The sequence below is a fragment of the Pongo abelii genome, chromosome 5 (genome assembly GCF_028885655.2).
Source record: "Pongo abelii isolate AG06213 chromosome 5, NHGRI_mPonAbe1-v2.0_pri, whole genome shotgun sequence".
Lineage (NCBI taxonomy): Eukaryota > Metazoa > Chordata > Mammalia > Primates > Hominidae > Pongo > Pongo abelii.
The window spans coordinates 44,678,174-44,701,864 of NC_071990.2; the positions used below are offsets into that span (position 1 = coordinate 44,678,174).

The 23,691-nt window shown below is 37.2% G+C and overlaps 1 protein-coding gene across 1 annotated transcript in view; it reads left to right on the forward strand.

Moving 5' to 3' along the window:
* CDC5L (cell division cycle 5 like) overlaps positions 1-22,383 on the forward strand; it is a 60,420-nt gene extending 38,037 nt beyond the window's left edge. Inside the window, exons 14-16 of the mRNA XM_002816940.5 lie at positions 2,902-3,099; positions 18,872-19,084; positions 19,822-22,383. Coding sequence (XP_002816986.2) covers positions 2,902-3,099; positions 18,872-19,084; positions 19,822-19,926 — 516 coding nt within the window. The 3' untranslated portion in view covers positions 19,927-22,383. The remainder of the gene's footprint in view (positions 1-2,901; positions 3,100-18,871; positions 19,085-19,821) is intronic.
* The last annotated feature ends 1,308 nt before the right edge of the window (positions 22,384-23,691 follow it).

The following is a 23,691-nucleotide window of genomic DNA, read 5'->3' on the forward strand; positions in this document are numbered from 1 at the left end:
TCTCCGTTGGTATTCGTAAACAACTGAAATGTATGATTAGGAGATGCATGTTTAGATTAAGTGTTATGAAAAGGACATGCTTTAAATACCTCCATCCCCCGTGTTCAGTGTGATAGACCTTTAGCAAATAAACACCGCCAGGGTGTTTTTGGTTCATGGGTATTAATAGCTTGGTTGACAGTTGTTACAGTTGCCGTTTTCTGTATTCAGCTCTGCTATCTCTGAATAAAAATTAGATGCCTTTAGTACTTAAACATCACTTATTTAGAATAATATGAAGAGGTGAGAGAGAGAGACTAATATAAAAATATTTATAGATTAAACCTTTTACCTTTTGAAAGGAAGGAAGTATTTTTTTTTGCTGAATATATTCCCCTCACATGATTTCCCCCCTACTCTTTTGGATAAAGACATGAAGAAATGATTTCTTGTATGAAGTCTGTATCTGGTCTTTTCTTCTATATGCATTTTATTCCTTCTGTTTTGACAGAGCAAACAACTGTGATTGTAAATAGAAATCTCCATAATTGTATAAGAAGATACAGCGGGTCTCATAGTTGGAAGCAGAGTGGTCATTAGCTTGAAAGTCTTTTTTTCTTTAGCCTTCAGCCCTGAGGAGCAGTGATAGACCCATGGATTTGGAATGAGCTGCTGCATACTTAGGATAAAACAAACAAGATTCTTACAAACTCTCCTGTCTTCTCTCCTTCATTCTTCCTCTTTCTTCGCTTCTCACAATTTCTTACTTTGTGTTTTCTTTATTGCATAAGTAATACATACTTATTATAGGATTTTTAGAAAATAGAGAAAGGAAGGAGGGTTTCGATTTATATTTCAACAACTTGTCCCTGATTTCAGAATAACTGAGTCACTCATTTTTTAGCAAGTGCAGTAGGGAAACTAACATCTGTTGAGTTGCCTACTCTGTCGAGCACATTTGATCATTGAACTGGGATTGAGAATCAGGCTACGAAATTGATACTTGCACAGTTTCCTCTTTTTAAAGTGAAAATATGAGGGAAAGAGGAATTTAGGAAATAAATTTTCCTAAATTGTGTGTATGGAAACCTGAAACAAGGATCACATTGTTGCTTTTGGAGATTCTGTAGAGGGTAAACCCTAACACAATTTATGAAAAATAATAATTCTAAGTATTGGTTTGTAATTGTTTGAAACAAAGTAGCTTAAATATTCTCTCATATTTTATCTGTGTATATTTCTCTTTGTTCCAAAAAGAATTTGAAGCAGCTGTTTAGTTAGCAGATTATTTATGGGTAGTTTAAAGATAACTTAGCCATATTCTCTCCTAATAATTATAAGATCTGAACTTGTAAATTTTTACTGTGTACAGTTTCAGAGTGAAATAGCATTTCTCTTTTAATAAAGTGTCAGATTTTCTTTTTCTTTAATATACTTTAAGATATGTTAAAATTGATTTGTTTCCATTATTTCTCTTAAGTTATTAAGTGTCCATTTTTTCTTCTATAGAGATGATTTTCCATCTTTTGTTAAAATTTTTTATCAATCATTTCTCTTGATTTTGTAGATTTTGATGTGTTTATTTTCATTATTACTGGAAAGATTGAAAGCCTTCTGTAAGGCACAGAAGGTGGTTCCCAGTTTTTCATAAGCCATGAAGCAAAGGGCTGGGAAAAAATTCATATGCTTATGGAATTCTGTGTGTCTGGCATTGGGCTAGGCTCTGTAGTATATTGTTCACTTAATCCTAATAACAAACACATCTGATCTAAGGTCAGCAGCATCATTGCTTGGAAAGCTGTTTTTCAGCTTTCCAGGCTGAAAAAGCCCTGAGAAATGGGCTCAGATAAGTTAAGCAAGCTCAAAGAGCTGCTTCAATGGTAAAGCTGTGATCTGAACCCAGGCCTGTCCAGCTTTCCCTCTCATTCTGTCATTTTACACTATTTTCTTTAGTAGTGAACTAAACTGGTTTATGATCTATCATCTAATTTGTGCACCAGTCTCATTATCTGGCAATGTCAGGGCATTCCTTCAGGATGAGAAAAATGCCATGTGACAAAAAGATGCCTAGCTCCCTTTTACCGTCACGTGAGGTCCTGCACGCACAGTGGAGTGGGAGAGTGGAAGGAGCACACCCAGTGGTGCCATTTGTATTCTACCTCATCTGCCTACTAACGATGTGGTCTTAACAAGTGGTTGAATCTCTATAAGCCTTAGTTTCATTAGCTTTTTTTTTTTTTTTTTTTTTTGAGACTGGATCTCACTCTGTTGCACAGGCCGGAGTGCCGTGGCGCGATCCCAGCTCACTGCAACCTCCACCTCCTGGGTTCAAGGGATTCTTGTGCCTCAGCCTCCTAAGTAGCTAGGATTACAGGCATGTGCCACCATGCCCTACTAATTTTTATATTTTTAGTAGACACGAGGTTTTGCTGTGTTAGCCAGGCTGGTCTTGAACTCCTGACCTCGTTATCTGCCCACCTCAACCTCCCGAAGTGCTGGGATTATAGGAGGGAGCCACTGTGCCCGGCCAAATTTCATTAGCTTTTAAATGAGGTTAATATCGGCTAATTTGTAAGGTGATTGTGATCTTTGGATATAATGTAGGTAAAACTTTTAAACCTAGTTTCTCACACACATAATAGGTACCTGAGAAATGATAGCTGCTGTTATAGTGAGTGAAAGCAAAGGATGTTTATACTTTTGAGGAAACATGGATGCTTGACTTTTAAAAAGCAGTCTGCATTGACTCAAAGGCTTCTTAAGCTGTTTTTCCTAGGTATTGTTATCCCCCCTTCCAAAAAACAACCAACCACATCTTGGCTTTGACTCAAGGCATGAGGGAAAAAATTAGTCTTCTAAAGCTCTCTGGATATGGCAAGTGTTTGTAGTACTTAAACTTATTGAAATTATTATTGTAAACAGGCCCAGGATGTTTTGGTGCAGGAGATGGAAGTGGTTAAACAAGGAATGAGCCATGGAGAGCTCTCAAGTGAAGCTTATAACCAGGTGTGGGAAGAATGCTACAGTCAAGTTTTATATCTTCCTGGGCAGAGCCGCTACACACGAGCCAATCTGGCTAGTAAAAAGGACAGAATTGAATCACTTGAAAAGAGGCTCGAGGTTGGTATCCTTTTAAAATTTTTATTTTAAATGTACTTTGATTGAGATAATGAACTAAATAATGCCACTGGAGACAATCTCAGAAAAATACACCTGAGGTGCTTATTGCCTTTTTAGTTCTTGGAGAAAACTACACTAAAGTGTTAGATCTTCCTTGGCCTTGTTCATTGTTGTTTTTGTTTTGTTTTGTTTTTGTTTTTGTCTTTTTTTAAAGAATTGTTGGCCTTCATGACTAAAGAGTGCCCTGCAAGTTGACCAGAGATCAATCAGAACCTTTAGATGTGGGAGCAAGGAGTCAAGAAGCCAATACTAGTCACTTAGAACAGGCAGGTCATTGCTAGCATAGCCTGTTTTCTCTAAAAAGGAATCTCAGCAGTACCGAGGAGTTTTCTTTTTATAGCAAAGAGAGCACATTTACAAAACTTAAATACAATTCTGTTCATCCTTGGATTACTGTGAGTTTGAGTTAGGGAGGGCAGAGCTGGATTCTCTAGATAGTGGCTTCCATGATTTTCCATGTCTGTGAAAATGTTGAAAACATACTAGATGCAGTTTCAGGTTATGTGGTTTCTTAATATAGTCTGCATATTTTGAATTCCAGAATCTGTGTAGGCATTTTGCCAATGGCATATAAATTGTGGTTCACAGACCACCAGGCTACCTTGTGCATTCTTTTTTTTTTTTTTTTTTATTGAGACCGAGTCTCAGTCTGTTGCCAGGCTGCATGCAGTGCAGTGGTGCAGTCTTGTCTCACTCCAACCTCCACCTCCTGGTTTCAAGCGATTCTCCTGCCTCAGCCTCCCTAGTAGCTGGGACTACAGGCACGTGCCACCACACCCAGTTAATTTTTGTATTTTTAGTAGAGACAGGGTTTCACCATGTTGGCCAGGATGGTCTTGATCTCTTGAGCTCGTGATCCACCCACCTCAGCCTCCCAAAGTGCTGGGATTACAGGCGTGAGCCACCATGCCCGGCTATGCCTTGCGCATTTTTAATGGTAATCTTTAGGGGCATTTCTAAGGCCAAGGTGGGATGGGAGAGAAGGGGTACTTCAGGCAGTCATATACAGAAAATCGTCTTGGTTTCCTCTTTTATGTGATTACCAGTTTCTCTTTACAAAAAGTGCATTTGAAAATATTTTTATTTAGGGTTAAAGCCAGAAGTAGTAAAATCACTTGGGGTGGTTGGGGCTGTATGGGGCTGAGGAAATGAGCAGGAAAAAGCAGTATCTTTTAATTTGAGTTATTCTGAGTTTTAATTTAACCATTAAGATCACATATATATATAGGTAGCTGATGGTTAATGCCTGTGAACCTCTTTTTCTCAGTGAGAAATGACTGGTTCTGAAGTAATTCTCATCTTGGGTAAAATCTTAGCAGTTCAGTGCTGCTAATTATTTGTATTACCAACTTCCAGCAGGGTGTGCTGTTGCTCTGTGTTGTGGTTCAGTGTTAAAGCCAGGGAAAATAGAACATCAGTGGTTAAATTGTAAGTTACATTTTTTTGTTGTGTAGGCTTCATTTCTTATAAATGGTAGTTAGCAGTGTAATTGTGATCTAAGGTCAGCATCATCATTGATTGAAAAGCTATTTGGAAAGCTTCTTTGTATTATTTATATATAAATACTTAGGTTTCTGACTTAGTATGAAAATCTTCTCATTTGAGATGGGTAAACTCTTTTTGCCGCAAATGGCAAGAACATTTTGTGCTTTTTTAAATGGTAGAAATTTTTTTTCTCCCTAAATCTCATTTACTTTGTTGAAGCACTAACTTTCATGACAGCAAATAAATGTGTCACACAGTGAGTGGTGCCATAAAGTACAGTAATTTTTATATCTGTGTTGAATTGGTCTTATGAATTTTAAAGGGAAAAATACAGAAAGAACTACTCCTGTTCTTTTGGAGATTTATTTGGGTCGTTTATGAGCAACCATTAAAAACATGTGGTTCTCTTTGTTCAGTTCAGTACCAGGAACTGAAATCTTCCGTTGAACTATTTTTGTTGAAGGATTGGTGATTTTGGAGAATATTCATAAAGCAGTCTGAAGTCATTTTTCTTTTCTTGACTCTTGGATAACTTACTTTATTGTTTACCCAGCTAGTTACTTTTAAAGAATACTTAATCAAGTCCTTTAATTTGGTAAACTGTGCTTATTTCAAATGAAAGTTCATGAAATCTTTTAAAAAAAGAAAAGCAGCTCAAAGACTTGAATAAACAAACCCCCATTTTATTTGTATCCATCGCTAATTCAGAACTAGGTTTCTTTTGGCTTGTTTTAGTTTTTGAAGACACAGTTCTATTGGTTTGAAATACATAAATATTTTATTTCAATTGTGGTAATTCTTTCATTTCAGTTGATTGCTAAATTATAAACATTATTCAAAGTTTGTTGTGGGGAAGGAACTCCAGTTATATTGTATAAACTAAATGCTATACTTAAATTATCCTTTCCACTCTTAGGTTCAGGAGATAAGCCCTTCTCTCTAAGCACTGTATGCCATGGCTGCCAGTGTGTTTGATTTTTGCTGCCATGAACTTTGGAACCGTGAATCTAAATTATGGCCCTATCACTGCCTATCAAGCAAGATGAAGTCCAGCTTTGTCGTGGCTGTTGTCTCCTAAATGGATTAAAAAAAAAAAATGCCCTGAGGTTTATATTGGAGGTAGTCTTTGAGCCATTCATTACTCATGATTAATATTTGAAACTTAGCACTTAAGTGAAAATCCTTAAGATACTCATTTAAAACTAATAGAACCATCTCAGATTTTATGTAGAATGTGGTAGAGGATGTGTGTGTGCAAGGAGTTTGCAATAAATAGAATCAGAATGTAGTTACAGGTCAGAAATAAGTGGAAAAGGCTTCTGAATTGTAACCAAGTCCATGTATTTTATTCTGCTTTGGAGGCAGAATTGAGTTTAGAACATTGCCAGACTTTTGTGTGTAAAATAAGACAGCAAGAGCAAACACAGCAATGACAGTTAATATAAGGAAAGGAAAAGTTATGAGAGCATACCATGCTGAGTCCATTTTTACATGGTGGCAAAAAGCCCAGTGTATTTTAATAGCTTTAAAGGCGTTAAGATACATCGTAGGGGAGTAAAGTGATTGCTGTTTATAGTGGTGTCCCAAATTAATAAGAAAAACTTTATTTCTTTTCAGTGTCATGTTTTTTTAAAAGGACGGGATGGCTATAATTCAGTGTAGGAAAAATTTTCACAAATGGTTAAAAATAAAAGAGCTTTAGTACTTTTATTTATTCACACATTCAGTAATTATTACTGCCTATCTACCACGTACTGGATACTGTTCTAGGTCCTGGGGATAACAGCAAGGAACAAGGCAGACAAGTTCTCTGTGTTTGTGGGCTTCAGTTACCTGGAAAATGCTTAATGTGTGGAGAACCTCGTTTTCTGATGATGCCAGATAAATGAGTCATTACGGTATTTAGGAAGTGGAAATAGAATTTTAAGTGTTCTAATTTGTTTCTACTTTAAGTGGAAATAGGAAATCATCTGAAGACATAATTATTTTGAGTGAAATAATTTCCAGTGGGTGCAAAAGTGAAATGAGAAGTCTGAATTTAGGCATGCCGTTAAATTTAATAGTATTTGAAATAGTATCTAAACTGCTGTGTTGAGGAAGTTTGGCTGAAAAGTGGATTTTGTCATGTTAGCTGTAAAAATGGAAAGGCTTTCCTTAGAGATAGAAAGTAGGTCCAGAAGTAATACTACTTCTTCTCCCTGTAATTTACTGGCACAGTCAACTGTAGTCAAAAAATATTATATTACATTGACTTCTTAGAAGTAAAGTAACTTAACACAGATAACACACTTAAAATCCTTCTCAGTGTATTTGTAGCTCTTGTGAGGACCCCTGACTTGTCTGAAGGTTATATTTCTGCAAAATTGGCTGCACAGTAGATCTCATTTTCTCAGTGATTTTCATTATAAAGTCAGATATTTTTACACAGAAAAAAATTTCCTTAATACTTTAAAGAGGGAAAACTTAGGGCAAGGATTTAGTTAGTAGACAGTTCTGGGTAGAGGGCTATATGTTGTCAGATATCAGCAGGTTTATGCTTATGTTGCCTTATGTAGACGTGGGGGAAGTGACTTGTGGTACAGGAGAGGAATTCACAGTACTTTGGAATACTCTCTCTTTCCCAAATTCTATTCTCTGCTATGACCCTTATAGGTACTGACAGATTTCGTAGTTGTCTCTGGTAAGAACTTTATGAGCTGGAACAGACATCTTGATACAACCATTGCTTCTGTTATGCCTCAACATGAATTGAATTTGTTTTATGCAGTTTACGTGTTTCACTTCCTAATGTATGCAGATATACAGTGCTCTTGTATTGCTTTGTTCGTGTATTACTGTCCTTATAAAGGTTTTTAGTAAGGTTTTGCCTTCCTGGTTAGCATGCTTTTCAGGGATGCAATCTGATGGTTGCTAACTCGTAGATGCAAACAATAATTACTTTCTTGGACCTGCATCTCATCAGAGCAGAGAAGGTTCACTGATAAAAATGCTGGTAAGTGGTATAGAGATTAAAGGAGAATCACTCATGGACTCCTGTTGTTTGCAAATGTTTTGGTGATTGAACCACATCTTGACTATTATATGGGATCATATTGCTGATTGATGGACTGGGAAGTGGAGCTCCCATTGACTGCGTATTTATTTTGGGTATCCTTAAACCTGTTTTTCCAGTGGTATAAGGTTATATTCTGGGCCCCCAAGCAAGAGTTTCAGTGAGGGGTGCTCTTAATGTTTCTGAACCTCACTGTAACGGACTTTTACTGAAGACAGTATTGGAGACCCAAGGATAATGTGTTTATTTTGGAATTACTTAAGCTTAGTAACCTTAACAAACTTAGTGAGCTTGAAAGTAACAATTACACTTTTATAAGTCCCATACAGCTCCCTTTTGTAATGACCCGAGGAAACACTTACGGTTCCACTGATTCATCTCCTGGGGACCATCAGTTTTCCATTGGTCTCTGGCCAGTATTTTTTAGACAGTTTCTCTTCTATGCATTAAAAAAAATAACATTTCTAGGCGTCTTTCTATAAATAATACCTGTGCTTTGTAGAAGTTTTAAAAGAAGTAGAAAACATAAGAAAAGGAACCTACTATCCAGACACAATCACCTTAAACATTGTGGTGTATATATGCACCCCCCCGCCACATACTCCCATGTATCTTTTTTTTTTTTTAATGTTTGGATGAAGGTGTTTAAAACTAAACTGGGATCGTCGTATTCTACATTTTTCATTTAATAGTTGTAAATATGATTAAACACTAGTTATATTCCACCCTACTTCTAAAAAGGTGGTAAATGGAACTTTTTTTTCTGTATAATTTTTTTGAGAGATATTTGTTTTCTTATAGTTTTATAGCTTGTTAATAAAAGAATTTAGAATTTTAAAATACAAACTGAGGAAAGTAAAAGCTTTTCTCAGGTGTCAAAATTCTTATAAGTGGGTACATGTAGGTGAGAGTCTAAATCAGGGTAAGAGTGATGGTCAGAATCGGTAATTAAGGTCTTATTTCTTGTTTACATGTGTCTAGAATAATTTATTTTCCGGGGAGCTGTCTGGTGACATTTAAGCCATTCAGTTCCACAGCTTAAATTTTTTCAGGCATGTTTGCATTTCAGGGGGCTGAGCCAAGGAGGGGGACATTTAGTTTATTAGCAGTGGTGTGACCAGTGTATTGGACTTTCAATTAGTGCACAACTGCATGGCATCATCCCCTGGTGGCTGTGGCCTAGGGCAAGCCACAAAGCCACTTGGTGATGATGCCAGCAGTTGTGCCCTACTTAACCTCTCTGGGTCTTACATTTCCTTATCTGTAAAATTGGGTGAGTAATAGTTTTGTTTTTGTTTTTTTTTTTTTGAGATGGAATTTTGCTCCCGTTGCCCAGGCTGGAGTGCAATGGCAAGATCTTGGCTTGCTGCAACCTCTGCCTCCAGGGTTGAAGCAATTCTCTTGCCTCAGCCTCCCAAGTAGCTGAGATTACAGGTGCCTGCCACCACGATCGGCTAATTTTTGTATTTTAGTAGAGACGGGTTTCACCATGGGTCAGGCTGGTCTTGAACTCCTGACCTCAAGTGATCCACCCACCTTGGCCTCCCAAAGTGCTGGGATTACAGGTGTGAGCCACCGTGCCCGGCCGAGTAATCGTTTTTATTTGATAGAAGCATGAGTTTGAGATAATATAAGATTAAATGAGATACTGTATGATTAGCAAATAGCAGGTTTTAGTAAATGGGAATTCTCCTCCCATGTCTCTTCAAGTCTGTATCACCCTTAGAGTTACCTAAATTGGATTATACTTGGTTTGATACTATGAGGTATTAGGAACTAACCTCACTTTAAACAATCGGGTGGCCAAGTTTTTATATTCTGTAAATTTTGAGGAATGTCTGAAATTTGAGACATGGGCTGATTTTAGGAGAGAGATTGTTGTACTGAGTGAAGCTTAAAACTCAGATTTTGGTTAGTGTAAATAGATTTTACATCATTGTGGATTTTAATCTGACATTTCATGTATACATTTTGGTGTGTTGAAATAGTTGACATATTTGTAAATTTTAATGTCTCATTATATTTCACTACATTGATGTTTCATGTTTTGTGGTGTATGGTCTTGAGAAGGTAGCCTTTAGAGTAGATACAATATTGAATTTGACTTTTAAAAAATCTTATAAGAATTTTCAAATGTACCCCAAAGTATACTGGTATAATGAATCCTCATGTATTCTCACCCAGCTATGACAGTCATCAATCATAGCCACTCGTTTCCCCTGTTATCCCCCCTTCCACTATTATTTTGAAGCAAATTTTAGATACCGTATTATGAAATAGAATTACGATGTGTGAAATTTGTCAGCTTGGCCTTCCTACCGATTTGTATGTGGATATATTCTTAATTTCCTGCTTTGAATTGAAGTTTACCCTTTCATATTTGATCAAGTCAGCTTTAATTGTATCAAGTGTCGGTCTACTTTAAATTCCTATCAGTGATAGTGAACTTCATTTTATTTAAGACTATTAGAAATTTTGTGTCAGTACATATTTAAAGCACAGTATGGTGGCTTCTAAAGTAAGGTGCCCATCAGGGCAGTTGCTAGTGCTTGTTTTAAAAAATTAATTTAGAAATCTGACTGGTTAAATCTGAGTCTGATTTTCCCTTTTTCTTTGAATTTTAGGAAATAAAGTTTTATACTGTCTTGTACCTCAGTGTTGTTTCTATGTGTGGATGGGTGTTGGGAGGAGCTGGGCTGATTTAAGCTAGTCCTGTCCCTGTATGCATGTACATTTCATGCTTGAGGTTTATTGGCTTGAAAAAGACCAGAAACTTAGGTTAGGATTTTTCCTCTTAAAGCATATTGAGCAGTCATAGGTTGAGCATTTTACAAAGCATGCAGATACCTTCCTTCTTGTTTTAATAATCAAATGACAGGCGTAAGATAACTAAGTTCAACTTGAATATTAAAAGCTGTATTCCATTTCTTCTTTATATGTTTAATGACTATATAGTTATTTGGCTAAATTAATTTTTTTCTGTGCTTAAGTTAATTTTTGCACAATTTATGTCCATATTTGCTTGGAACCTTAGCGCAATATTTGAGCCAGAAGACTTACAAAGCTTGAGCTAAATGAAATAAAATTGTGGGCATTAAATGAAAGCTAACAACTTTGAAATTTTAAAATCTCTGATGGTTTGAGAATAATAAATGACTCCATTGGATGAGGTGAGGTAATTCTAAGATACAGGATACTGATAATACTAAACGTACCTTGATGACTAATTAAGCAGTTTCTGAGTATAGGTATTATGCTGTTAAACCAAATTGGAAATGGACTATCCATGGAGCACAGTGTATAGCTGAGTTATCAATGAGAATGTTAATTCGTATGACTAATTTTTAAAAAGCATTATATGTATTAATTTGAAATTCTTTGCAGTTAAGGTTTTGGAATGTGTGTTTGAATCCAGATGTGATTGGAATATGTAATAATGGGTATTCTTAGAACATGCTGAATTGTTTTTCTTTTTTGGAGACAGTGTCTTTCTCTGTTGACCAGGCTGGAGTGCAGTGGCACGATCATGGCTCACTGCTGCCTCCAACCTCTCAGGCTTGGGTGATTCCCGCCTCAGTCTCCGAAGTAGCTGGAACCACAGGCATGTGCCACTATGTCTGGCTAATTTTTGTATTTTTTGAGAGACAGTGTTTCACTCTATTGTCCAGATTGGTCTCGAACTCCTGGGCTCAAGCGATCCACCTGCCTTGGCCTCCCAAAGTGCTAGGATTAGAGGTGTGAACCACTGTTGCCTGGCTGAACATGTTAAATTATAGAAGAAGGAACTTGAATGTAACTTGATGGATTTAGTTGTTCATATCTTATTGGAAATGAGGACTTTTTGGTAGGTATAGTTGAGAAAACAACTGATACCTAGCTTGTGTAATGACTCTGGCTGAAACAGTTTGACATCCTAATTGCCTCTTAGAATCATTTGGGAGTTTTTAAGGACACAAAGATCTGAGGCCATTTAAATCAGAGTCTCTGGAGTTAGGGCACTGGTGCTGGTAGATTTTAAAAACTCCACTGGCAATTCTGAAGTTTAGCTGTGGTTGAAAACCACTGGCTTAAAAAGACATACTCCAGAAATATTTGAAGTGGAAGAGAGTGAGTATAAATTATCATCTTCTTTCCTTGATGGTGTTGTAAAATTTATGTGGCGGAAGTTTTGTCTTTTTTTTTTAAACTCTAACTCCATCCCACTACCGCCTTTCTAGAACTTATACTCAGAAAGTACTGCTTTTGATTTCTGGGGAAAAGTATTTTTGCATTTTGTATCCAGAAGAATTGAAGATGAGGAATTTTTTTTTCTCCTGTGGAGGTAATGTTTCTACTCCTTGTATACCTTATTTTTATAATATCCTTACTGAGATATAAATTACATACCATAAAGTTAAGACCATTTAAAGTGTATAGTTCAGTGGCTTTTAGTAAATTGACATAGTTGTGCAACCATTATTAAAACATTTACATCACCTCAGAAAGAGATTCTGTATCAGCAGTTACTCCCCATTCCCCGCAACCTGCTCACCCCTAGGAAACCATTAATTTACTTTTTGTATCTATAGATTTGCCTCTTTTGGATATTTCACATAAGTGGAATCATGTAATATGTGGTCTTTTGTGACGGGCTTCTTTTATTTAACATAATGTTTTCAAAGTTCATCCATGTGGTAGTATATATTAGTATTTCTTTTTATGGCTGAGTACCATTCCATTGTGTGGATAATACCACATTTTGTTTATCCATTTATCAGTTGATGGATATTTGGGTTGCTTCTACTTTTGCCTATTATGAATAATGTTGCTATGAACATTCGTGTACAGGTTTTCGTGTGGACATGTTTTCATTTCTCTTGGGAAATACTGGGAGTGGAATTACTTAGATACTTCCTTCACCTCATTTGAACTTCAGGGTTAGAAAATCTTCCCATAGAGTTGGGAAGCACCGCGAGTCAATGTTCTAACGCTATTTTTACACTGTAGGACAGAGGTCCAGTGTGTGTTTGGTCTTGTGGTCCACAAGGGGCAAACTCCTCACTTAAAAGAAGGACCAGCTGTTTTTCCTTGCTGTGTTTCCAGGAAAGGGTCCACGTAGACTTATATCGAAGTTGGAATTTTAATGAAGCTTTTAAAGCCTCATCCTTTTACTCCCTTAGTTGTTAGAGAAAAGAGCAAAATGTTTGAACTCTTAGTATCTGGAAAATAATAATGGTAATCAGACCTGACATTTGTTGACTGCTTATTCTGTGCCAGGCACTGGGCAGCTGAGGCTTTTTATGTCTGTGATCTTATTTAAGCTTCATAACAACTTATAGCAATGACTGCCATTTTACTGATGGAGAAATGGAGACACATAGGTTAAATAACTTGCATCAGCTCAAAACAGCTGGGCAGCAATGCTCGGTTGTAAGAGTGACTCACTCTTACCCCACTGTACTGTGCTGCCTGCCTTCAACCAGTATATCCTAACTCCCTTAGGAGACATATAATCATGGCCATGGAACTTGGTTTGATTTATCAGAGGTTCATTTATAAAGGACATTAACAGTTTTCATGAATTTATTGTTCAAGTAAATTGCAGAGGAATAAAAGCTTAACTTTTATAAAAATCTGAAGAAATGAATGGTTTTAAAGGAGCTTCTTCATTTAAATTAATTTTAGATCCATCTCATGTTTGTAAGGCACATACATGCAGTGTTACTCCCCTGCCTCCACCTCCCATGGGCTTGACTTAGACTTATTTATTTATTTATTTTGAGATGGAATCTTGCTCTGTTGCTCAGGCTGGAGTGCAGTCGCCTGATCTTGGCTCATTGCAACCTCTGCCTCCTGGGTTTAAGTGATTCTCCTGTCTCAGCCTCCCGAGTAGCTGGGACTACAGGTGTGCACCACCATGCCTGGCTAAATTTTGTATTTTTAGTAGAAATGGGGTTTTGCCATGTTGGCCAGGCTGGTCTCGAACTCCTGACCTCAGGTGATCTGCCCACCGTGGCCTTCCAAAGTGCTGGGATTACAGTTGTGAGCCACTGCACCTGGCCATATTTTTTAAAGTTCTATTTTAATTGACAAATAATAATTTCATATATTTATGGAGTAAGATGTGATTTTTCCATACACATATGTGAAGTGATTAAATCAGCTAATTAACATATTAATCCCCTCAAATACATACCATTTCTCTGTGGAGAGAACATTTAAAATCCTTTTTTTTTTTTTTTTTTTGCTGTGGAGTCTTGCTCTGTCGTCCAGGCTGGAGTGCAGTGGTGTGATCTAGGTTCACTGCAACCTCTGCCTCCTGGGTTCAAGTGATTCTTCCACCTCAGCCTCTGGAGTAGCTGGGACTACAGGCGTGTGCCACCTTGCCTGGCTAATTTTTGTATTTTTAATAGAGATGGCATTTCACCATCTTGGCAAGGCTGGTTGTGAACTCCTAACCTCAAGTGATCCATCCACCTCAGCCTCCCAAAGTGTTGGGATTACAGGTGTGAGCCACCATGCCCAGCCTAAAAATCCCTTCTTTTAGCTATTTTGAAATAAACATGATTCTGTGATTACCATGCTATGTAATAGATCACCAGAACCTATTCTTCCATCTAACTGAAACTTTGTACCTTTGACCAACATCTCCCCTTTCCCTGTCTACCCTTTACCCCAGTATCCTCTGGTAGCCACCACTGTACTCTCTACTTCTATGAGATTAACATTTCTAGATTCCATATACAAGTTACATCATATGGTATTTGGCTTTCTGTGCCCGGCTTATCATAGTTAGCAGAGTGTCCTCTGTGTCCATCTGTTGTTGCAAATAACAGGATTTCCTGTTTTTTAAAGACTGAATAGTATTCCATTCTATGTGTATACCATATTTTAAAAATCCGTATCTTGGCTGTTGTGGATAATGCTGTAAAGAACATGGAAGTGCAGACATCTCTTTGACATACTGATTTCAATTCCTTTGGATATGTATACCCAGAAATGGAATGGCTGGATTGAAAGATAATTCTGTTTTCAGTTTTTCGAGGAACCTCCATACTGTTTTCCATAATGGCTGTACTTATTTACAATACCACCAACAATAAACAGGGGTTCCCTTTTCTCCACATCCCTTGCCAACACATACTGTTTTTCATTTTTTTAAATAACCAGTCTAACAGATGCAAGGCAATACCTTATTGTGGTTTTGATTTGCATTTCTCTGATGATTAGAGATGTTAAGCATTTTTTTCATGTACCTGTTGACCACTTGTATGTTGTCTTTTGAGAAATGTCTATTCAGGTCCTTTCCCCATTTTAAAAATAGAGTTACTTGTTTTTTATTGAGTAGTTTGAATTTTTTTGTTTGTTTGTTTGTATATTTTGGATATTAACCCCTTATCCAGGCCGAGCGTGGTGGCTCACACCTGTAATCCCAGCACTTTGTGAGGTCTTGTTCTTTTTATTGATTAAAAAGTTCTTGTTCTTTTTATTAATAGCTATGCCTTTTTTTTTTTTTTTTTGAGACGGAGCCTTACTCTGTCGCCAGGCTGGAGTGCAGTGGCGCGATCTGGGCTCACTGCAACCTCTGCCTCCTGGGTTCAAGCTATTCTGCTGCCTCAGCCTCCTGAGTAGCTGGGACTACATGTGCCCGCCACCATGCCCGGCTAATTTTTACATTTTTAGTAGAGACGGGATTTCACTGTGTTGGCCAGAATGGTATTGATCTCTTGACCTCATGATTGACCCACCTCGGCCTCCCAAAGTGCTGGGATTACAGGCGTGAGTCTCCATGCCTGGCCTACTCTATGCCTTTTGATTGGGGAATGTAATCCATTTACAGAGTAATTATTGATAGGTGAGGACTTAACCAGTGCCAATTGTTTTCTGTTTATTGATCCTTTGTTCTGTTCCTCCTCTGTTGCTTGTGTGTGTGTGTGTGTGTGTCTTAATGGCTTTCTGTAGTGGTATGCTTTGGATTTTATCTTTTTATCTCTGTCTGTTACAGACTTTTGCTTTGTGGTTAACTTGAGGCTTACATAAAACAGCTTATATAACAGGATATTTTAAGTTGATAACAATTTTAATTGCATACACAAACTATACACTTTTACACCCCTTTCTCACATATTTTGTGTTTCTGATGTTATACTTAAAATTTTTATATAATATTTATTCCCTAAACAGATTGTTGCACTTCAGTTGTTAATAGTTTTGCCTTTTAACCTTTATACTAGAGATATAGTTGATTTACTCACTGCCATTAGAGTATTAGAATGTTTGGATATGACAATGTATATACCATGCCCTGGCCTGGATAAGGGGTTAATATCCAAAATATACAAAAAAAAGTTTTATACTTTAATATATTTTCATGTTACTAATTAGTGTTCTCTTCCTTCAGCTTGAAGAACTCCTTTTAGCATTTCCTGTAAGGCAGGTCTAGTGGTGATAAAGTCAGCTTCTGATTGAGAAAGTCTTTATCATCCATTTGGTTTTGAAATACAGGGTTGCTGGTTATAGTATTCTTGGTTGGCAGTTTTTTTCCTCTCTCTTTCTTCTCTTTTTCTTTCTTCTCTCTCCTGTCCTGTCCTGTCCTGTCCTTTCCTGTCCTGTCCTGTCCGTCTCTCTTTCTTTTCTTTTCCTTCCTTCCTTTTCTTTTCTTTTCCTTCCTTCCTTCTTTTCTTTTCTTTTCTTTTTTTTTTTCTATTTTTAAATATATCATCCCACTCCCTTCTGGCCTGAAAGGTTTCTGCTGAGAAATTATCTGATAGTCTTATGGAGGTTCCTTTATACATGGTGATATGCTTTTTTCTTGCGGTTTTCAATACTCTGCCATTAGTTTTTGACATTTTAATTGTGATGTGTCTTGGTGGGTCTCTTTGAATTTATCTTATTTGGTGTCTTTTGGGCTTCCTGGATCTAGCTTTCCACTTCCTTCCCCAGCCTTGGGAAGTTTTCTGCCATTATTTCTTTGACTATGTTAGTTGTTCTTTTCTCCTTCTGGCACCTGATAATGCATAAGTTGTTCTCCATGAAGGTGTCCCGTAAGTCTCTTAAGTCACTCTTTTTCATTATTTTTTCTTTTTGCTCCTGGGATTAGATGGTTTCCAGTGACCTGTCTTGTAGTTTACTGATCTTTTATCTGCTTGATCTAGTCTGCTGTCAAACTCCTATATTGAATTTTTCAGTTCAGTTTTGGTATTTTTCAGATCTATGTTTTCTCATTGATACTTGTTAATATTTTCTGTCTCTTTGTGGAAGTTCTCAGTTTGTTCTTGCATTGCTGTCTTGACCTCGGTGAGCATCTTTGTGACCATTATTTGGAATTTCCTGCTGGGTAAATCATATATCTCCAGTTCACTTGAGTTGGTTTCTATTGATTTATTTTTTTCCTTTTTTTTGGAATATATTTTCCTATTTCTTAATTGTTCTTGACTCTCTCTGTGTTGGTTTCTGTGCATTACATGAGACAACTGCCTCTCTCAGTCTTCTTAGACGGCCTTGTGTAGCAGAAGGATCTCACCAATCCATCCAGCTAGAGATTTTAAGAGACCTTTTAAATTTTTGTATTTGTTCAGACTGTGGTCTCTATTCTTGGTGCCATATTCCATCAGTACCCTGTGATCAGTAAGGTAGAAGCCAGATGCTCAGATGTAGCTGGGAAGGTTGAGGTGTTGGGTATGTGTCCTAGTTCCTTCTGTCATCATGTTGAAGTCAAGTGCTTGATTCTTCCACTCCCTCTACACTAAGCCGTCTCTGTGGCAAATGCCTATGCTTGTGTTGTGGCTGCACTCTATGATCCTGGGGAGATATCTGCTGGAAGTGGGCTTGTAGTATGTCCACCTCTGTTTTCTGTGGTTTAGGGAGATTCAGGAATGCAAAGCCCTGTCACTTCCAGAGCTTAGGTTGTGAAGGGTACAGTCCCTTGTCTGTGTGGAGCTATAAAAGTGTGGCACTCAAGTCTGTGGACAAACTCCTTTTAGGAAGAATGAGTAGGCCTGGAATTATCAGTGGGATGTGCTGGGGGAAAGGCTCAGGATATGCCAATTTCCTGCTAAGGCTGCCTGAGGAGTACTGTTTGTCTCCCCCATTAGCTCTCTGATGCAAGCTAGAGGCCAGGCTGTCAAGTAGCCACTGGAAGAATATGCAGTTATAAACCCTTTTTGGAGAGAAAATGAGAGCTGCATGTTCCACACTGTTTTCTTCACTGCTCCCAGGGAGTGTAGCCCTAGAAAGTATTTGTACACCTGTTTAGAACCACCTCCTTGTTTTTTTGATCTAGAGAGACATGCATATGCCTAGTCTCTTCCATTACCACATCTAGGAGATTTAGGATATAGTCCTTTGGGTGGGTGCTGTGCAAATTGAGGCATTTGATGTGTGGACAAACTCCTTCTAGGAGGAATCGGTAGGCCTAAAGTTACTGCTGGGGTAGGCCAGGGGGAAAGGCTTGGAAAATGTCCAGCTGCTGCTTAGGCTGCCAGAAGACTACTTTGCACTGTCGCATTAACTCCCCCATGCAAGTTAAAAGCCAGGCTGTCGAGTAGCCACTGGAAGACTGTGCCATGAGTGCCTTTCAGGGAGAAATGTGGAGCTTCACGTTCTTAGCTGCTTCTCTGCACTGCCCCCAAAGGGTGCAGTCCCTGAAAGTACTTGCATGCTTGATTAAAAGTATCTCTTTGTTCTAGGGATTTAGTGATCTAGGAAGACTTGCGCTAGATCCCTCAGCTCCCAGAGCCAGGAGATTTAGGATGCAGGCCCTTGGATGGAAATTATAAAAGTTGGGGTCTTGATGTGTGAACAGACTCCCAGAAGTACATTTTTGGGATATAGATGATGAAGATGGCTTGCAGCTAGTCCCAAAATAAATATGTTGAATGATAGCAGAAGTCATTTTCAGAAAGTAGACATCAGTTTTTCCCATACTGTGACATTCAAGCCCTCTTTGAAGTTCAATCATGGGTCAAATTATTATAAATAGATTATAGATTATTTAGGACTCACCTATAAAACCCTTTAGGTGCAAGATAAATCCTTCTTAAGCTTGATATTTTGTTACAGTAATTGAGCTATAAGGAGTTCTACTGTATTTTTTGCTTTGAGGCACATACATGAATGAAGGGTACCTTTTTAGCCCTGTTATTTAATAGCCTGCTTTTCTCGTGTATGCTGATGTGATCTTCCCCTGCTCTCCAGATAAACAGGGGTCACATGACGACAGAAGCCAAGAGAGCTGCAAAGATGGAAAAGAAGATGAAAATTTTGCTTGGGGGTTACCAGTCTCGTGCTATGGGGCTCATGAAACAGTTGAATGACTTATGGGACCAAATTGAACAGGCTCACTTGGAGTTACGCACTTTTGAAGAACTCAAGAAACATGAAGATTCTGCTATTCCCCGGAGGCTAGAGGTAACGTTATATATTGAACTGTTGCTTAAAAAGAGTGCTGCAAAGAATTATCAGGGCTGTCCTCTTTCACTTCTCCTGTATAGACTGTCTCTAAAGTTGGTACTGTCAGGCTTTTAAAAATGAGAGCCTAAAGTGTTTGACTTTCTAATCTAGAATTGCCTCTGTGTAGATGGATAGACCAGGCAAGTTGTAGATACAAAGGCCTTCCCTTACTCATTTTCTGTTTCATATGTAGATACATTGTGAAATGGAATACTTAGCTCTTGTAATTTGTCCCCTTGAAACTTAATTGCATCCCATTCATGTAGCTCAGTGAGGGGAAACTAAACCAGTATCTTTTTGTTTTATAACTTATGTTGCTGGGAACATAGCTAGTCCTTCCAAACCATCGAATTCCTATGACCAGGTTTGGATTGAATTTATCTCCCAAATGTGCATAATAGCTCCTGTCCAGCTAAAGGGCAGTCAGGGCTTCTTGAAGTGCATTTGTGGGTATTGATAAGACAGTAGTGGTTTGTTTATTTGAAGTAGCAGCAGGATTTCATATGACCAAATCAAAGAATGGCTGTGATACTGGTTTTATAGCAGAAGTATTTGATATGTTTGTTTCTCTTTGAAAAATATTTACCTCTTAAGAATCATGATTTAACTCAGCTGGTTTTTAAGATAATAAAGTACTGTAGATTTTTTTCAGTATAGTTACATCTAAAATAATTACTTAATTTTTTTTCTTTAAGTGTCTAAAAGAAGACGTTCAGCGACAACAAGAAAGAGAAAAGGAACTTCAACATAGATATGCTGATTTGCTGCTGGAGAAAGAGACTTTAAAGTCAAAATTCTGAAGTACAGTTTATATTCTGTCACAGGATTAATTAATTGCCGGTTTTCATACTCTAGAAGGCTGAAACTGATGTTTATCTTCACTGACAAATTTACCCACCATTTGTGGTTTTTCAGTTGTTTATTTTAAATGATATCGATCTTACACATTCTGTGTATAAAGACCTTAACTCCACAGGACGGACATTTTAGAGTTTAAATTATTAAGGCTATCATTCTTTTAGCAATGTCATATTTGCAAACTTTTTTAGTTTTGGCCTTTAATTTAAAAAGCCTAATTTTAAAGTGCTGCCTGTGAGTAACTCTCGAATAAAAACAAAATATAAAAAATTGAGAATGTAGCCTTTTGTTTGAAGTAATTAGATACTTAAGAGTGCCCGCCAACCAGCAGCTATGTACTCTGTGTCATATTTAATGAGTAACTCTTGGGTAATCAAAATGGTGATGCAGTATCTTAAACACTTAAGAGGCAGTTCTTTGTGGCTTTGTTAGTTTCAGCGAAGAGTGGTCATTTCTGTATACACTGACAAGTTAGATTAACTTTTTAGTACCTCAAATTTTTTTTTTTTTAATATCACCTTAAAGAAGGTCTCTTCTCTGCCAGCTACTTAAATAATTTATGGGTCAGGGCTTAAAAGATTTAACTTTCCTTACCCCATTATTTTCTTATAAGTATTTTTTGACAAAGGCATTTTAAAAGTTAATTTCAAGAAGGCCATCAAACTTAAAGCTCTATGTTTAGCATAAGAAGTCAGTTACATCAGTGTAGAATTTGGGGAATGGATAGAGGTGGAGATACTTAATTTTATATAATTCATATAAATTGATTTAGTTACAGTATCAGTTGGCTACAAGCTCATTGTAGGCCAGCAATGTTTTGACATCACCAAAAACGTTTGCCCAGTCTTAGAATACTAGGGACTATAGGAAGGGAAGGGATTCATTCATTCATTCATTCATTCGATATTGAATGTGTACCCTGTGCCAGAGTCTTAGAGAGAGAACAACGAACAAAATAGGCCTAGTTCTTGTTTAGTAAGCTTGTAGTCTTTTGAGAATGACAGATGATTAAAATCCAAATGTTTATTTGGTGATTCTTATATGTCAGACACTTAAGTGTTGGGAGATAAGCAGTTATTAAGACAGTTCTTGCTCTCATGGAGGTGACATTAGTGGGGAGGAGATACTAAGTATGTACAGGGAAAGTATCAGACCATGAGTTTTAGATTCTATGGAGGAAATTAAAGTAGGGTGATTATGAGATAGTGAATGAGTGGCTATTTTAGACTGGACAATCAAAGAGACCTCTTGGAAGGCAGCTATGCTCACCACTATACCACTGCACTATGCCGCGCCATACCACTATAAGCTGCACGGCCAAAGAGACCTCTTAAAAAGGTGACATTTAAGATAACATGTGATTGACATTTTAGAATGGGCTATCTTTGTGAGATTCGAGGAAAGAACATCCTAGGTGGAGTGAATAGCAAACATAAAGCCTCTTTTGTATGTTTGAGGAACAAAAAGGACAATGTGGCTAGAGTGTCAAGAATGGCATTTCTGTATATAAGGCCTCGTTGTATAGAGCCACATAAATAAGGCTATAATAAGGAATTTGGATCTTACTTTAAATATGATAAGAATCGATGAGAAGATCTAAACAAAGGAATGACATGATCAGATTTGGTTTTAGAAACATCACTATCTCCTTAGTGTGTAAAATCTCACCAGGCTGGAGATAGGGAAGCCAGTCCATTTAGGAGCCTGGTGCAGTGATCCAGACAAAAAAATAATAGTGATTCTAACTAGGGTCCAGGTAATAGTAGTGGAGATATGTGGAGAGACATGATAGGTATATACTTAATAGTCTTATCAGACCATAAATTGATATTTTCCTGGTATGTAGTCACTTAATTCAAATACGTTTTTCAGTAAGTTCTGGGTTTTCTAGGAAAAACTTCAGTATCATCAGTGAATAATGATAGTGTTTCTTCTGATAGTTTTATTTCACTTTTATTGCATGTTTTGTTATCTGAAATGTTTAGGACAATGTTAAATAACAATAATGATGTTAGACATTTTTGTTTTTTTCTTATTTTAATGGGAATGTCCATAGTTTTTACTTTTAAGTTTGCTGTTGGGAGTTAGTCTATCTGAAAGACAGTGTCTCTCTTTTAGTTTTTAAAGAGTTTGAATTAGAAATGGCTCTGGAACTTTAAACAATATACCATTTGGGCATCTATTAAAGCATTCATATAATTTTTCTCATTTGATGTTTTGATGAGGTATATTAATAGACTTTCCCACATTAAATCATCTTTGCACTCCTGGAATCAGGTAGATTAATTTTTAAAAGAAATTTTAAAGGATTTATAGTTTATTTGCATTTTTTGTAGACTTGAATTATATGGATTTAAAATTCGATCTAATATTAATAAAGGCGCACTTTGTTTTCGAAATTTGAAGTAATTCACATACTTATAGCCTAAAAAAATCGGCAGGAATTACAAAATTTCAAAACTGGCGCATTGTAAACTGCATATGCATTTGCCAGGTAGCAGTGCCACTTGAAATGGTGAACAGACACACTGTTATCCTGTGTTAGTATCCTGTAAAGCCCAGGATTCTTTACCAGCACCATGCAGCAATTTTGGTGACTGTTTTACCATTCACACTGAGGCCAGGGGTGGTGGGTCATGCCTGTAATCCTAGCACTTTGGGAGGCCAAGGTGGGAGGATCATTTGAGCTCAGGAGTTCAAGATTAGCCTGGGTAGCATAGTGAGACCCTGTCTCTATTAAAAAATAATAACAATAAAAATAACATTCACATTGGTATTGTTCACTAAGGTATTGGTCGTTAAGGCATTCATTAAGGTATTGTTAAAACTTGTGTTAAGCATGTTAAAGTCTCAGTAACTTTGGGATAGAAATAAAATGTGATAAAAAGCTGAAAGAAACCACCACAAGGGAGAGTCCTTTTTGAAATATTAGAGACATAATGCTGTATAATAAAAAATGACATCAAAGAAAAACTACACTACAGTGATTGCAGACTTAATGTTGGCCAACCATGCATCCTCCCTAGAAATGCATTTGAATTTGATTTACTAATCTTTTATTTAGGAAATTTACATTTTTACATTAGTGAGATTGGTCTTTTGGGCTATTGTACTTTTTTTTTTTGAGATGGAGTCTTGCTCTCTCACCCGGGCTGGAGTGCAGTGATGCAATCTTGGCCCACTGCAACCTCTGCCTCCTGGGCTCAAGTGATTCTCTGCCTCAGCCTTCCAAGTAGCTGGGACCACAGGCATGTGCCACCGCACCCGGCTAATTTTTGTATTTTTAGTAGAGATGGGGTTTCACTATGTTGGCCAGGCTGGTCTTGAATTCCTGACCTCAGGTAATCCACCTATCTCGGCCTCCCAAAGTGCTAGGATTACAGGTGTGAGCCACCATGCCCAGCCTGGTTATTGTATTTTGATACTGGGATTTTGCTAGCTCTTTAAAGTAAATAGGATATCTGTATATCTTTTTCTGTGCATTGAGCAGTTATAACATGGGAATGATTTGTTCATGAAAGGTTGAAAGTCTGTACTTATAGAACTTTTGAGTTCACAGTGCTTTCTGGAAATAATTTCTTTATAACTGTCAGTTTCTTTTGTGACTATTATGTTATCTATTTTTAAATTTAAGCAACTTTAAATTAAAAAAATTGCTTTGAAATATATTTTTCCTTTTATGTTTATTTAGTACATTTAGGTAATGT